Raw genomic sequence first — 14,493 nt, 5'->3', positions numbered from 1 at the left:
TCATTGATGATTATTACCGAAACAAATATTTGTACGTATTTTTCTCTCTGTATGTTGGAGTAAGAGGATATGATTCATTAGAATTTCAGTTAAAAATTATAAAAATGATCTGGCCTCTGCCCACAGGTAAATCATTTAATTTTGCTATTCACGGCAAGAAGAGAATTACTACTCATGCAGTGGAACTTGATAGCAGTAACGAGTATGCAAATCATCGTTGCTAATACGAACAAGGCCGGAACAATGGAAGGAATTTCAATTTTAATCCGTGATAGATATCAGCATGTATTTAAGTCGCTCTCTTGTTCGTTGTACAATAGTTCTATAAATATTAAAGTGTGACGTTGACTCCTATGAAAATGCCCTTAGAATCAGGAAAGACTAGAGCTCGCTCATTTCAGAACATGGTATTGCGGTGTAAGTACAACATCTTATTTTTTGCACAATCTTGCCATTTTTCCATACTTACCATCATTGTTCCATGCCATGTAACTTGAAGATGCAACACGTTCAGTGGTTACTACGGAAACGCTGGGATTAACAGTGCAGTAAGTAAATTCTCTACAAATTTGACATAGTCAGTCACTTGTAAATTAAAAAGAACGAGAACTCTGCCAGAACAAGCTGTGACTTTATTTATTAACATTCAAATTGAACGTGAAGTTTGGACAAATATTAAACATCTTGATTACACAACTTTTAATACTGTATCATTTCGGAATATGTATGATAAGAACTTTCTTGTGTTAAATTTTAACGTACTTTAACATGTTTCGACCTATTTTCGGTCATCTTCGGAACTGGTCGTTGTTGGTCTTGGCGCCTCTTGTTTCCTGTGTGGGTGCGTTCGTAGTGTAGCGTCAAAGAGTATATGTGTTTTGAAATTGAGTTGTGTGTTCATAATTTCGTTGGGGTGTGTTTTCGTGTGTCTGTATATTTCATATTGTTCTAGTGTGTTGAGTTTCTGGCTTTTTGTTGGATGTGCAGCATTTCAATGTCTGTGTTGATGTCTCTGTAGGTGTAGTTGGCATTTGTGATGTGTTCTGTGATGTGTTCTGCATATGTGGAGGTGTTTCGTAATTCTGTATGGCTGTGATGTAACACCTGCAACAACAGGACAGACAGGCAGATCATTTCAAACACGTTACAAAGAACATATCACAGCCATAACAAAATTACAAAACACCTCCACATATGCAGAACACATCACAAATGCCAACCACACCCACAGAGACATCAACACAGACATGGAAATACTGCACATCCAACCAAAAAGCCAGAAACTCAACACACTAGAACAATATGAAATATACAGACACACGAAAACACACCCCAACGATATTCTCAACACACAACTCAATTTCAAAACACACACACTCTTTGACTCTACACTACGAACGCACCCACACAGGAAACAAGAAGCGCCAAGACCAACAATGACCAGTTCCGTTAGATGACCGAAAATAGGTCGAAACATGTTAACAAGGTACGTTAAAATTTAACACAAGAAAGTTCTAATCATACATATTCCGAAATATTAAACGTTATGGGATAAGGACTATTACATAATTTTTTATTATTGAACCATTTTTTTTAAATAACTTTTTGCCTTCTCATACCTTTCTCTAGATTTACCAGGAAAACATGCCTCCAATTCTTTTCTGAACGCGTCTTCAATTTCGTTAACTTCCCGTACCGGTACTTCATCATCAAAACTGTTATTCATATAATCCATAATATGTTTTCAACAGTAATCTCACTGGAGGTTTTGATTTATATAGAGAAAATCAAAACTCGAGTGGGATTTAATTGACTATTACACGATTAGAAGAAAGTACATAAAGTTTAGAAGAAATAAAGTACTCTAATACAATAAAATATTAATTGACTTACTAAAATACTATTTCACTGAAGTTAGCTTCACCAAAACGTTTGAACAGAGCCGCCATTTTCAAGTCACTATCTATGCGGGAAACAAATGACGACCGCAAAGCATGTTTTATAGTACCGTAAAGAATTTGCAGTTTGAAATATTGGCAAACGAAGAAACAAATGCTAGAGAAGTGGTATTGTATTATATTTATTAACATTCCATGGTATTCATACATGCTTACAGCTAGAATATGGAACAAGCCAAAAAACTTAATATTATTATAAAGTCTTAATTTATAGTCACAGTCTAGATGAAATATATACAGACGAGATTTACAATATAGTCTACTAGTACAACACAAAGTTTTAGTATCAATTTCATGAAGCGTTATTGAATGTCATGAATTCACCTACAGAATAGAAGGCGTGAGAAATTAGGTACTTCTTTAATTTGGCCCTAAATAATTTTATGTTTTGAGTTTCATTTTTTATATCGATAGGGAGGCTACTAAAAATTGTTACTGCCATATAACGCACTCCTTTTTGATAGCACGATAGACTTGCCGATGGAGTATGAGAGTCATTTTTGACGTGTATTTATGCTATGAACTGTTGAATTAGTTACAAAGTTTTCACGATTACATACGAGGAAGATTATTAATGAAAAGATATACTGACAAGCCATGGGCATTATTTGTAGTTTTTTGAAAATAGTCTACACGATTCCCTAGATTTGGCACCTACTATTATTCTAATTACTCTTTTTTGTAATAGAAATATATTGTTACTATCTGTGGAATTTCCCCAGAATATTATTCCAAAACTCATTACCGAGTGGAAGTATGCAAAGTATATTGTTTTTAAGGTATTGATATTTACTATCTTTTGCATAGATCTAATAGCAAAACAAGCTGAATTTAGTTTGGGGGCAATTTCTTTAAAAAATAAATGCTAGGGAAGTGATAAAATTATATCGATAAACGGTCATGATTGGTTGAAACACGTCCTTTCGTACCGTTTTACTGGTCAAAAGTAGTATGACGTACACGTAGTAAAAGTGTAATAGTCAATTTAAAACTTTCATACAAAATATCCCTACAATTCAATCTCGTATATTGCAATAGCTTTTTATTTATTTGAACAGTGCATATAATAAAAGACAGTTGTACCCAAGAAGTAAAACAAAAGAATATAAAAGCACGGCTACCTAGAAAATGACACATTGCTATTAAGAAAATGGAGAAACGTTCGTTTCAAAATTAATACATAACTAAAATACGTAATAAATAAAATAAATATATAAATTATGATTGTGCAAAAATAGTCAGAATATTCGCAGCAACTTTAGTAGAAATGATTCTGCATATACAGGGTGTAACAGTGATTTTTTTTTAAATTTGGGGATATGTAATATGGTGAAGTTTTTCACTGAGGAACCCATGACCGGAAATGGGAATTGGAGTATATACAGCACTGTGAGATGCTGCTTTTCCTGTTCTTGTGATAGTGAACTTTCTACGCATTCAGTAGACTAGTATGTGGTACCAGCACGACGGTGCTCCATCGCATTTCGACCACCTGGCCCGCGCATATCTCACAAATATCTTCAGGCAAAGAGTAATTGGGAGGGGATGTCCATTCCCTTGGCCTGCGCGCTCCCCTGACTTCACCCCTTATGTTTTTTTGTACGTGAAGGCTATTGTGTACTCAACGCCGGTAGAAACAGTAAATGAGCTTACTGAGCGCATCTTTACAGCATTCGATACCGTAAGAGGGGAGCGTGGAATCTTCTAGAGAATAAGATAAAGTAGAACGTGGTTAGTCGTAGTTTTTCAAATTACTCTGATGTTTTATTTAGCCCAGTTCTCATTTCCGGTCATGGGTTCCTTGGTAAAATTTTTTTTACCATGTCACCCTCTACATTCCTCAAATTTTGAAAAAGTCATTCAGTTACACTCTGTATAATTTATTTATGTGAAAGGTACCTGGGATCTGGAGACATATTGTGCTCCTCATTTAGTTTAAATTGTCGACCTGGTTGGCGAGTTGGTATAGCGCTGGCCTTCTATGCCCAAGGTTGCGGGTTCGATCCCGGGCCAGGTCGATGACATTTAAGTGTGCTTAAATGCGACAGGCTCATGTCAGTAGATTTACAGGCATGTAAAAGAACTCCTGCGGGACAAAATTCCGGCACATCCGGCGACGCTGATATAACCTCTGCAGTTGCGAGCGTCGTTAAATAAAACATAATATTAACATTTAGTTTAAATCTTCGTTTTGTGCAAGAAACAAAATTTAAAAATTATTTAGATTAATTCTGAGTCCATAGGTATTTTCTGTTTTTGATTTAAAATAAAGATATATTTTTTTTTACTAAAATTATTATATCTAATGTGTCATTCCCTAATAATATTGTCCGATAGCCAGATATATATGTTAAAAACTTTTCTGTACCAGGAATTCTAAAAAATGTATTTTCGCGATTATTTTTATTATCACAATATTTTAACGAGAAAGTAATTAATTCATTCCTAGTTTTCTGCCCAAGGGCAGATCTTTCACTGCAAACCCAGCATTCTCCAATCTTTCCTATTTTACGCCTTCCTCTTAGTCTCCTCATATGATCCATATATCTTAATGTCGTCTATCATCTGATATCTTCTTCTGCCCCGAACTCTTCTCCCGTTCACCATTCCTTCCAGTGCATCCTTCAGTAGGCAGTTTCTTCTCAGCCAGTGACCCAGCCAATTCCTTTTCCTCTTCCTGATCAATTTCAGCATCATTCTTTCTTCACCCACTCTTTCCAACACAGATTCATTTATTATTCTGTCTGTCCATTTCACACGCTCCATTCTTCTTCATATCCACATTTCAAATGCTTCTAGTCGTTTCTCTTCACTTCGTCGTAATGTCCATGTTTCTGTCCCATGCAATGCTACACTCCGCACAAAGCACTTCACTAGTCTCTTCCGTAGTTATTTTTTCTAGAGGTCCGCAGAAGATGCTCCTTTTTCTATTAAAAGCTTCCTTTGCCATTGCTATCCTCCTTTTGACTTCCTGGCAGCAGCTCATGTTACTGCTTATAGTACACCCCAAGTATTTGAAGCTGTCCACTTGCTCTACTGCCTCATTTAGAATTCACACGTTTACCTTCTTTATTTTTCTTCCGACAACCATGGTCTTCGCCTTATTTGCATTTATCTTCATCCCATACTGCTCACAGCTGTCATTTAGCTCCTGTAGCATAGCCCTTAGTATCGTCAAGAAATAAAATTTTGAAGATAAAATTCTTGAGTTTATGGAATCTTTGGTATAAAGTTCAGATGATATTAGATGGTTTTATGAAGTAAGAATAAAAGCGAGAGGTATCAGCCATGAGCAGGGACGTCGCTAGGGGGGTGCGAAAGGGTCCGCAAGCACCCCATAAAAAATCGGAGCACCCCTTTCCGCAACCCAAAGGGCAATTTATTAACAAAATACTAGGCATAAATTATTTTGAAGAACAAAAACAAACAATTTCTTGGATGTGTAAAAACTACGTCCCATAGTGTATCGTAATGGATGTGATGAGCAATAATAATAATAATAATAATAATAATAATAATAATAATAATAATAATAATAATAATAATAAACAGATGTATAGTATGCGCGCAAAGTGCATGAGAGAACATTTTGGATTTGTTATGTACCATATTTTTATGCGAGATCGTGCGTATTTGCTTGTTTTCCGCACAGAACCAATACGCTGTAAGTGTGAAATACCACATTCAGTATTGCCAACGTAACACACATAACAATTTCCCTCTTCTTACCGCTTAAGCGCGACATTCATTTTACTGCTTTAGGCTTTTAACATATTAGTTTTAGAGACGTTTAAAACAATAATAATTATAAATTGGAAACTTACCACTGCAATTTCACCTAAATTGCAATGTTAATTATTGTTTTTAAATATTTGCAAAAATCAAGTAAAGTCTACTACTCCACGAAACTTATTGCATTCCTGATACAAGTAACATTAAGGAAGCCGTGAAAAAATCAACAAGATTCCAGATGCCGATGTTATTACTGCAATATGTTATACAGAGTGTTTCAAAAATACGGGGCATAATTTCAGGTATGTATTTCCCACATGTAGACAATAAAAATAGTTCATTACAACATGTGTCCGGAAATGCTTCATTTCCGAGTTATGGCCTTCACAACATTGAAATTCACCGGAACGTTTTTCTTTCCGCAGGTCCTTGTCATTACAGAAGATGTTCAAAATGTCCACCTCCTGCTTGAATACAGACCTCACATCGATGTCTCATTGACCTGCGAACACGATCCCAAACTCCAGGAGTATTGCGTGTGTCCTCAGAACATGCCACAATTCGATTCCGAAGGGATTCCAAATCAGGCACCGGAGACGAATAAACCAATGATTTTAAATGGCCCCACAAGTAGTAATCGAGAGGGTTCAGATCAGGTGAGCGTGGAGGCCAAGCAATTGGGCCACCTCTACCTATCCATCGATCAGGAAACCTTCGATCCAAGTACTGAATGTAACCTTCGCCTCGGAATGAACTGTCAGAGTGCCCTCTTAATGTCTCCTTTGACGGCAACGACCTGCGGAAAGAAAAACGTTCCGGTGAATTTCAATGTTGTGAAGGCCATAACTCGGAAATAAAGCATTTCCGGACACATGTTGTAATGAACTATTTTGATTGTCTACATGTGGGAAATATGTACATACCTGAAATTATGCCCCGTATTTTTTAAACAGCCTGTATAAATAATATTGTTAAAATATTAAAATGAAAAATAAATCATTACATAACCTTACCGTTTGTTTTAAGTTCGCATTTATAGACTGGGGGGGGGGGGAAGACAGACGTATATCACGGCCTGCTGGAGTATAGTAAACACAGAAAACATTTTATAGGAACAATGTTGAAGATAGATTATATTTGTTTTCAAAAGTTGCCGTCATTGAACAGAAACCAAGATGGAGATTTCATTGCAAGAAATTAGAAATTCGTCTTTCAGGTATGTAATAAACGATCTTCGCACAAAATAATGTGCGATACACGAGCGGTATGTTTGTTTTCATGTTCTCGGAAATTAAAAAAGCTCAACTACGTTTCGCTTTTTCAATCTTTTCCTCGACCATGAAAACGTCAACATACCGCTCTTGTAACGCATATTACTATTGCAGCTCGCACCCCATTTTTAAATCTCGCACCCCATCCGCACCCCTCTTGCTCTGATCCTGACGACGTCACTGGCCATGAGAATGTCACATCGCATCCAAGGAAGACTCAACTAGTTTGGCAATTGACATAATTAATATTACTAACAATACACCTAACTCGTAAAAAAAATAGTGATGAGTGCTATTGCACTGTCATACTCGTAACACGTGGAACGTCTACATTTTCTCTTATCCTTTTGCATTTGTAATATTGTTTGAAGACTGCAGAATGCTGAGTACAGATGTTAATTTACAGGCTCTTGATTGCTGTTCCAATATGTTCAATTAGAAGGAAAATTGTTGATAAAACGTTTAATAGCTCCATTCACACTGGTGTCTGAAACGCTCGTTAAAAAGCATGAATTTCAATTTCTGTCTTGCCGTGGAGGAGGAGGGGATATCTTGCTGCAGTGGCCTATGGGTGAAGAAGGCTCATAATGTCTCGTTACTGCTGCACTAATTTTTCAGGGTCGTATTGTGACATCACTCATTCTCAAATTACCAGTTAAACACAACACTTGGATTACTTCCACACATTTTGTCCCTGCAAAACTTGTTTTTTATTGCTGTTGCAGTGGTGGGGGGTATAATCTGCTTGTCGTACGTGAACTTAAAACGTCCCACGTTCACATTAGACTGTCTAGGTCAGTGGTAGAGTGACAAAGTACTTTTGCTTCTCACTATTTAAGCAATAGAATAGAGTAACATATATTGTATTCTTTCTTGTCTCTTGCTGTGAACGCATACCTTACTGTTTGAAACTGCTGCGTTTGAAATACCAGAACTATGACAACAGACGGTAAATATGACATTTATTTATACAAATTTAATTTTGCATAAGTTATAACTTTATAACATGATTAGGCCTACAAGTCCTCTGTGAATATGATGGTCTGTGATTGTTTATTTTATGAACTGTACAGGGAAAAATATAAATTGTGGTTGTTAATTATAAATTAGGCAGTAGCGGCTGGTGGTCAAAATAATGAGTGTGCTACAATCTCTATATCGGCCTACTGTATACACTTATATGTATTTATCTTAATTTGAGACTCGCTTAGTGACGAAATATGAAATTCATACGACGTTCCTTCCTACTGCAGAACTTGTTAATTACCTGGTGTTAAACTCCTCCATCTACTATCATACTCTTTTCTATTGACAGTATTGCAAGAGCAGTGAGGCGATCCTGGGACATAGTGTTCCTTAAAAATGTTTTTATGCGTTTTAAGCAAGAAAAACATCTTTCTGGCTCAGCAGTGGTTATTGGTGTTGTAACCAAAATATTTAACAACTTCGTTACTTCACAGAATGGATCCTGTGAATTGTTGGAGGCTATGTATTGTAACAATTGAACAGCCATCTATATTCCGGAAGTCGGGTCTTCCGTATATAACTCCAAGTTGTGTCTTTAACACTCTTTTGTTCAGTACAGTATAGCTGTTGACAGCAACTTCAAGTTCGCGTTCAGGAAAATTATGCGAAAAATTGTCAAAAAATTTGCTGTTTAACAATTTTGTTGCGTCTAGGTAGCTTAATGACTGGAAACGATGAGTAGTTTCCTGAATTATACGGTCATATGCTTCCTTGAATTCAATTTTCTGGGATTCCATTTTCCGTCGCTTGCTGACTGATTCAAGAGGAACCTCAAAAAGCTGGTAGATGGCAGCAGCAATCGGACACTTGAATTACCAAATACATTGTAAATAGTTCTGAGTTCTTCCACAAACAAGCATTCTTTCCTTACGCTTTACTTTTGCAATCTCCAAGCTGTGTTGTGCTGAAGCTGACTACAGCACTTACCCGCGTAAAAATAGCCAATCAGGGCAGTGATTTCAGCTTCGCACATGCGCATTAATTGTCTACATTCTCATGTAGATTTTGAGTAGCACAACGAACCCCCTCAGGCACCAAAGAGCGAAGAGCGAAGACTAAACACTTTATAACGCGTCATGAACATAACCACGGGAAATTGTCAAATGACAGATCAAATACTATGGTATTGCAAATACATTATATGAGCAAAAATTATCACTGTGCTGTAGCACTGTAGCACATAAGGACGGGCCGCCCCTGAAATTAGGTTGTTATAGCCTTAATTTGGGACATATTGGTTTCAAAATGTCATAAAATTTCCGGACTTCTTTACAATTACTGACGCAGTAATAGGCTCATATTATAAAGATTTCTATGTTGCAGAAGAGAAATTCACAGACAACAGAAATTTTCTGACTTTAATTATAGATGTTTCCAGTGCTTTTTTTTTTTCTGGAAAAAAGTTTACTGGAACTCAATCATTCCATCACATTATACAACAAAAACGTAGGTTTAAAAATATTAGGCCTACATACCTTATATTACAATAAGTTCCAAACGGAGCTCATCGATTTTAAGCATAACGGAAATTTTGCGATTTCGAACTATAGCTTCAGGATCAATAACGGAAGATGGCAGCACTAGATTGCATGAGTTACTTTTAATAATAATAAGAGAAAGGTGCGCTGGAAGGAGCATTAAAGTTTGTCACACTGCACTGTTAATATTTTGTCTTTGATGAGGTCAATTAGCGATCCTATTCTATTTCTGCACTCTGAGAAGTGATAGAGTTCACACTTTTTTTCACGTTACTTTTGCACCAACGATAATAATGAGAAAATGTAAACTCTTGGACTCGGCAGTGGCGGCAATTTTAATTTTCAATTTCGCTTATAAAATGTATCTCGTTGGAATTTGTAATGGCAAAACGTTTACCGGCGTAGATCGGCCTACTAATCAATTCATAAAGAATAATAAGTAAACAAAACAATTTTGTGACACTTGGAAAGAAAAAGAAAAAACATTAAGATAAGAAAACGTAGGAAATCATTTACAATAAAAATTTTGTTGGGTACAAATGGTTACTAATTATAGCTAAGGATGATTTTAACACGTGAGATCCTATGGCATCAATCGTTGCATCAGAAATTTTATATTGTTTAAGTTGATTTAAAGTTTCACGTGGGATCGTGCCACGGGCACCGAACATGAGCCCAAAAACTGTCCAATGTGTAATGTGGTATTGTGCACCGAGATGCTGACAACAAGGCTCATATATGACTTGTTTTTCACGACACACCTCTTGTGGCTGTTGCTCATGCATCTCAAAACGGATTGTGGGATCAAGAATGACACCCTTATCCTTCTGCCGATCAATTATGATATCAGCCCGTCTAGTAGAGCCATCAGAAGAGACGCAACCAACCTCCTCATAAAGCTCATAGGAAGCATTCTGACGGATTGAAGCTGCGATGAGAGAACGAACCGTATTATGTCTGTTGATTCGGAGCAATTCTCCATGACGGCAGAAACCCAAGACGTGAGGAAGCGTTTCTTGCTCGTCGCATCTTCTGCAACGGGTTGAGTCAAGAGTTCTACCAGGGAGAGTACGTACAAGTAACAAATTCAGCTCTCTTAAACTGTATGAATGTACAATTTAATATATTCGTGTGTTTATTCAAGCAAACGAAGAGCCATTTTACATAATATATTCAGTATAGAATCACAATAACAATGTCAACAAGCATGACGCACTCTGAATCGTCGATAAACATAACGTACAGAACCACTATACGAAGATTTCATTACTAGGCATACCACAGAAGTAACTTTATGTAAGAAATAATTAATTGTAAAAAGAAAGTTCTTGTCATTGGTACTGTTAGCTCTATCTATACGATATAGACAAACGAGATTAGGCATATATATATATATATATATATATATATATATATATATATATATATATATATAAAATTGTATTTTTATTTTATACTAGCCGTACCCGTGCGCTCCGCTGCACCCGTTAGAAATAAATATAAAGTAATTACATAATTAAAATAGGACGTTTGATCCAGGGAACATTCGTGTTTGATAGAAGGATAAATCGTTTAATATGTTACTTAATTTAAATTGTATTTAAAATATTAAAATTGCGATCATTTTGATCCAGAGAGCACTCATTTGGTGCAATGACAATTCCTTTAACATGTTATTAATTGTTATTACCAATTATTTTTGGAAAAGCGAAAATTAACAGAAACATTTTCGCTACAGATTTATTATTATGTTTATATTATATTATATTATATTATGAAAAAGTGTTTTGATAACTGATGTACTCGAATTAGAAAGTTTTTAATTTGTTGTGGGAGCTCTTGAATCTCAAGAGGAACAACTTTTACAACAGCGCAACATAATCTGCTTGGCTCATTACCCTATTTTTTTGCATTGCATTTAATGCATATGTATTTTATGTATTTTAACACGATTCAATTGAGCATAGTTAAAATTTGAATTATAAAATAATGGATTGCTAAGCTAACGTACTATTACTGCATACTAAATCAATACACTCTCGTTGTTCGTTAATTCTCTGAGATAAAAATGAATATGCTCATAAACATTATTATAAGAAATGCAGGAAATGAATATACAGAATAACCTATCACGTTTTCTGTGCATAAGAACCTATTTTAATCTTACATGTCCTCAATTCACTCACAAGTTACTGTAATAACATTATAGCATTATGTCCATCCAGAGAAACTACACTTTCCAATGATAAAATAATAATTAATTATACAAATCGGTTAATTTAGCTTCCGATATTACCATACAAACACAGAAACATTGTCTGTAGGCTATGTTTCATAGCTTTCGATTATTGTGCCCAAGGCCCCTTATAGACGAAGTCATTTGTTTTTTATTTCAATACACCGCCTTAGATGACAGTTATTTTAATTTTAAAACTCATTTATCTCATTAAATATCAGTCCTATCAAAATTTTTCAGAGAATAAAACTTATCAGAAATCATTTTTAAAGAAACTTTTGTTATGTAACATATTTCACAAAAATCAATAATAAGCGAGATATTTCGATTTATTTAATTCAGGCCCCCTTATAACCCCCCTTTCAAATAACGTATTTTGAATGCCATATAGCCTATAATCTAAGTTACAACGAACTTAATTTATATTCCAATTTTCATCGAAATCGGTTCAGCCATTATCGCGTGAAAAGGTAACAAACATACAGACAGACATACAAACAAAAATTTCAAAAAAGCGATTTTCGGTTTCAGGGTGGTTAATTATATGTGTTAGGACCAATTATGTTTGGAAAATCGAAAATTACCAGAAAAATTTCGGCTACAGATTTATTATTGGTATAGATGAATATTTTTGTGATACAGGTTTCTTCAACCGCTTAGATTTCTGCATGATGATTTATTGTTTTGTAATTGTTAATTTATTCTTTGAACGATTACATCCGCTGCTTGTCTATGCGGATGACGTGAATATGTTAGGAGAAAATCCACAAGCTATTAGGGAAAACACGGGAATTTTACTTGAAGGAAGTAAAGAGATAGGTTTGGAAGTAAATCCCGAAAAGACAAAGTATGTGATTATGTCTCGTGACGAAAATATTGTACGAAATAGAAATATAAAAATTGGAAATTTATCCTTTGGAAAGATGGAAAAATGTAAATATCTTAGAGCAACAGCAACAAATATAAATGAGACTCGGGAGGAAATTAAACGCAGAATAAATATGTCTCGAAATGCATTTAAATCTATATATATAGCTTTGACATAACGGTATGCGAACCCAATAGTAAAAGGCATTTTGTCAAACTTCCCTGCTTTAAATATAAGTATTAAGAATAGATAGCAGTCATTAATCTGTTTAAAATGAAAAGTATTATATGTCATTTGTAAGGTTTCAATCCTTTGAATACAACCTTCACCTATTTATCACGTACCGGTATATGTTATATTTTATAAACTCACCTTCCTGGATCTTTCGGAAGAAGGATAACTCTGACCTCTTTTTCTTACAATTTATAGTACCACAAACGTCTCCTTGTTCCATATTATTATTCAAATTATTGTATTTTAGCCATTTACAGTTGTTATTACAACCGATAACGAACATTTCACAGTTTACACAACTTTTCACAACAATGCGAAATACGGCACAGTCAATGCCTTTTCGATCTAGACCAGGCCGTAAAGTATGTTCGGGTTTTCTATTTCAGTGTATGGAACTCAGTGAAATATTATATTATAACTTTATTGCGTATCATTGCTAAGTTTTATTTAGTGTAATGTGTCCATAAGTTCCGTTTACATTTTGTTGCATAATATGTTGCAGAAATAATTACAAAACTGTGTTATTTTAATGTGAAGAGAATTTTACATGTTAACATAATCTCTTCGCATCAACATTTTAAGTTTAGAATGGAAGCTATTTTGATGTTTAATAAAAAAGAATTTATATTGTGATTTTAATTTAGCACATCTACCTTCCTTAACTGTAGACAGAAAATTTACCATTCCAGTCCTATGAAATTAGTGTACTCGGTTAAGAGGGAAGTATTATATGATATTCTTATTGAATTTGGTATTCCCAAGAAACTAGTTCGATTAATTAAAATGTGTCTCAGTGAAACATACAGCAGAGTCCGTATAGGTCAGTTTCTATCTGATGCTTTTCCAATTCACTGCGGGCTAAAGCAAGGAGATGCACTATCACCTTTACTTTTTAACTTCGCTCTAGAATATGCCATTAGGAAAGTTCAGGATAACAGGCAGGGTTTGGAATTGAACGGGTTACATCAGCTTCTTGTCTATGCAGATGACGTGAATATGTTAGGAGAAAATACACAATCGATTAGGGAAAACACGGAAATTTTACTTGAAGCAAGTAAAGCGATCGGTTTGGAAGTAAATCCCGAAAAAAACAAAGTATATGATTATGTCTCGTGACCAGAATATTGTACGAAATGGAAATATAAAAATTGGAGATTTATCCTTCGAAGAGGTGGAAAAATTGAAATATCTTGGAGCAACAGTAACAAATATAAATGACACTCGGGAGGAAATTAAACGCAGAATAAATATGGGAAATGCGTGTTATTATTCGGTTGAGAAGCTCTTATCATCCAGTCTGCTGTCAAAAAATCTGAAAGTTAGAATTTATAAAACAGTTATATTACTGGTTGTTCTGTATGGTTGTGAAACTTGGATTCTCACTCTGAGAGAGGAACATATGTTAAGGGTGTTTGAGAATAAGGTGCTTAGGAAAATATTTGGGGCTAAGCGGGATGAAGTTACAGGAGAATGGAGAAAGTTACACAACACAGAACTGCACGCATTGTATTCTTCTCCTGACATAATTAGGAACATTAAATCCAGACGTTTGAGATGGGCAGGGCATGTAGCACGTATGGGCGAATCCAGAAATGCATATAGAGTGTTAGTTGGGAGACCGGAGGGAAAAAGACCTTTAGGGAGGCCGAGACGTAGATGGGGGATAATATTAAAATGGATTTGAGGGAGG

General features: G+C 35.3%; 1 protein-coding gene across 6 annotated transcripts in view; it reads left to right on the top strand.

Moving 5' to 3' along the window:
- Positions 1-14,493, top strand: part of LOC138702117 (sodium-independent sulfate anion transporter) — a 122,223-nt gene that overhangs the window by 42,004 nt on the left and 65,726 nt on the right. The window contains exon 1 of one of the 6 annotated variants that reach the window (XM_069829709.1): positions 7,745-7,910. The exons of the other annotated variants lie outside the window; for them this stretch is intronic. Within the exon in view, the coding sequence (XP_069685810.1) occupies positions 7,898-7,910 (13 nt within the window). The 5' untranslated portion in view covers positions 7,745-7,897. Of the gene's footprint in view, positions 1-7,744; positions 7,911-14,493 lie in introns of those variants that run through there. 6 annotated transcript variants of the gene reach the window in all.

Source organism: Periplaneta americana, chromosome 6, assembly GCF_040183065.1.
Source record: "Periplaneta americana isolate PAMFEO1 chromosome 6, P.americana_PAMFEO1_priV1, whole genome shotgun sequence".
Taxonomy (NCBI): Eukaryota; Metazoa; Arthropoda; class Insecta; order Blattodea; family Blattidae; genus Periplaneta; species Periplaneta americana.
Note: the sequence above shows the minus strand (reverse complement) of the source record. Positions and strands in the feature narration are given on the sequence as shown.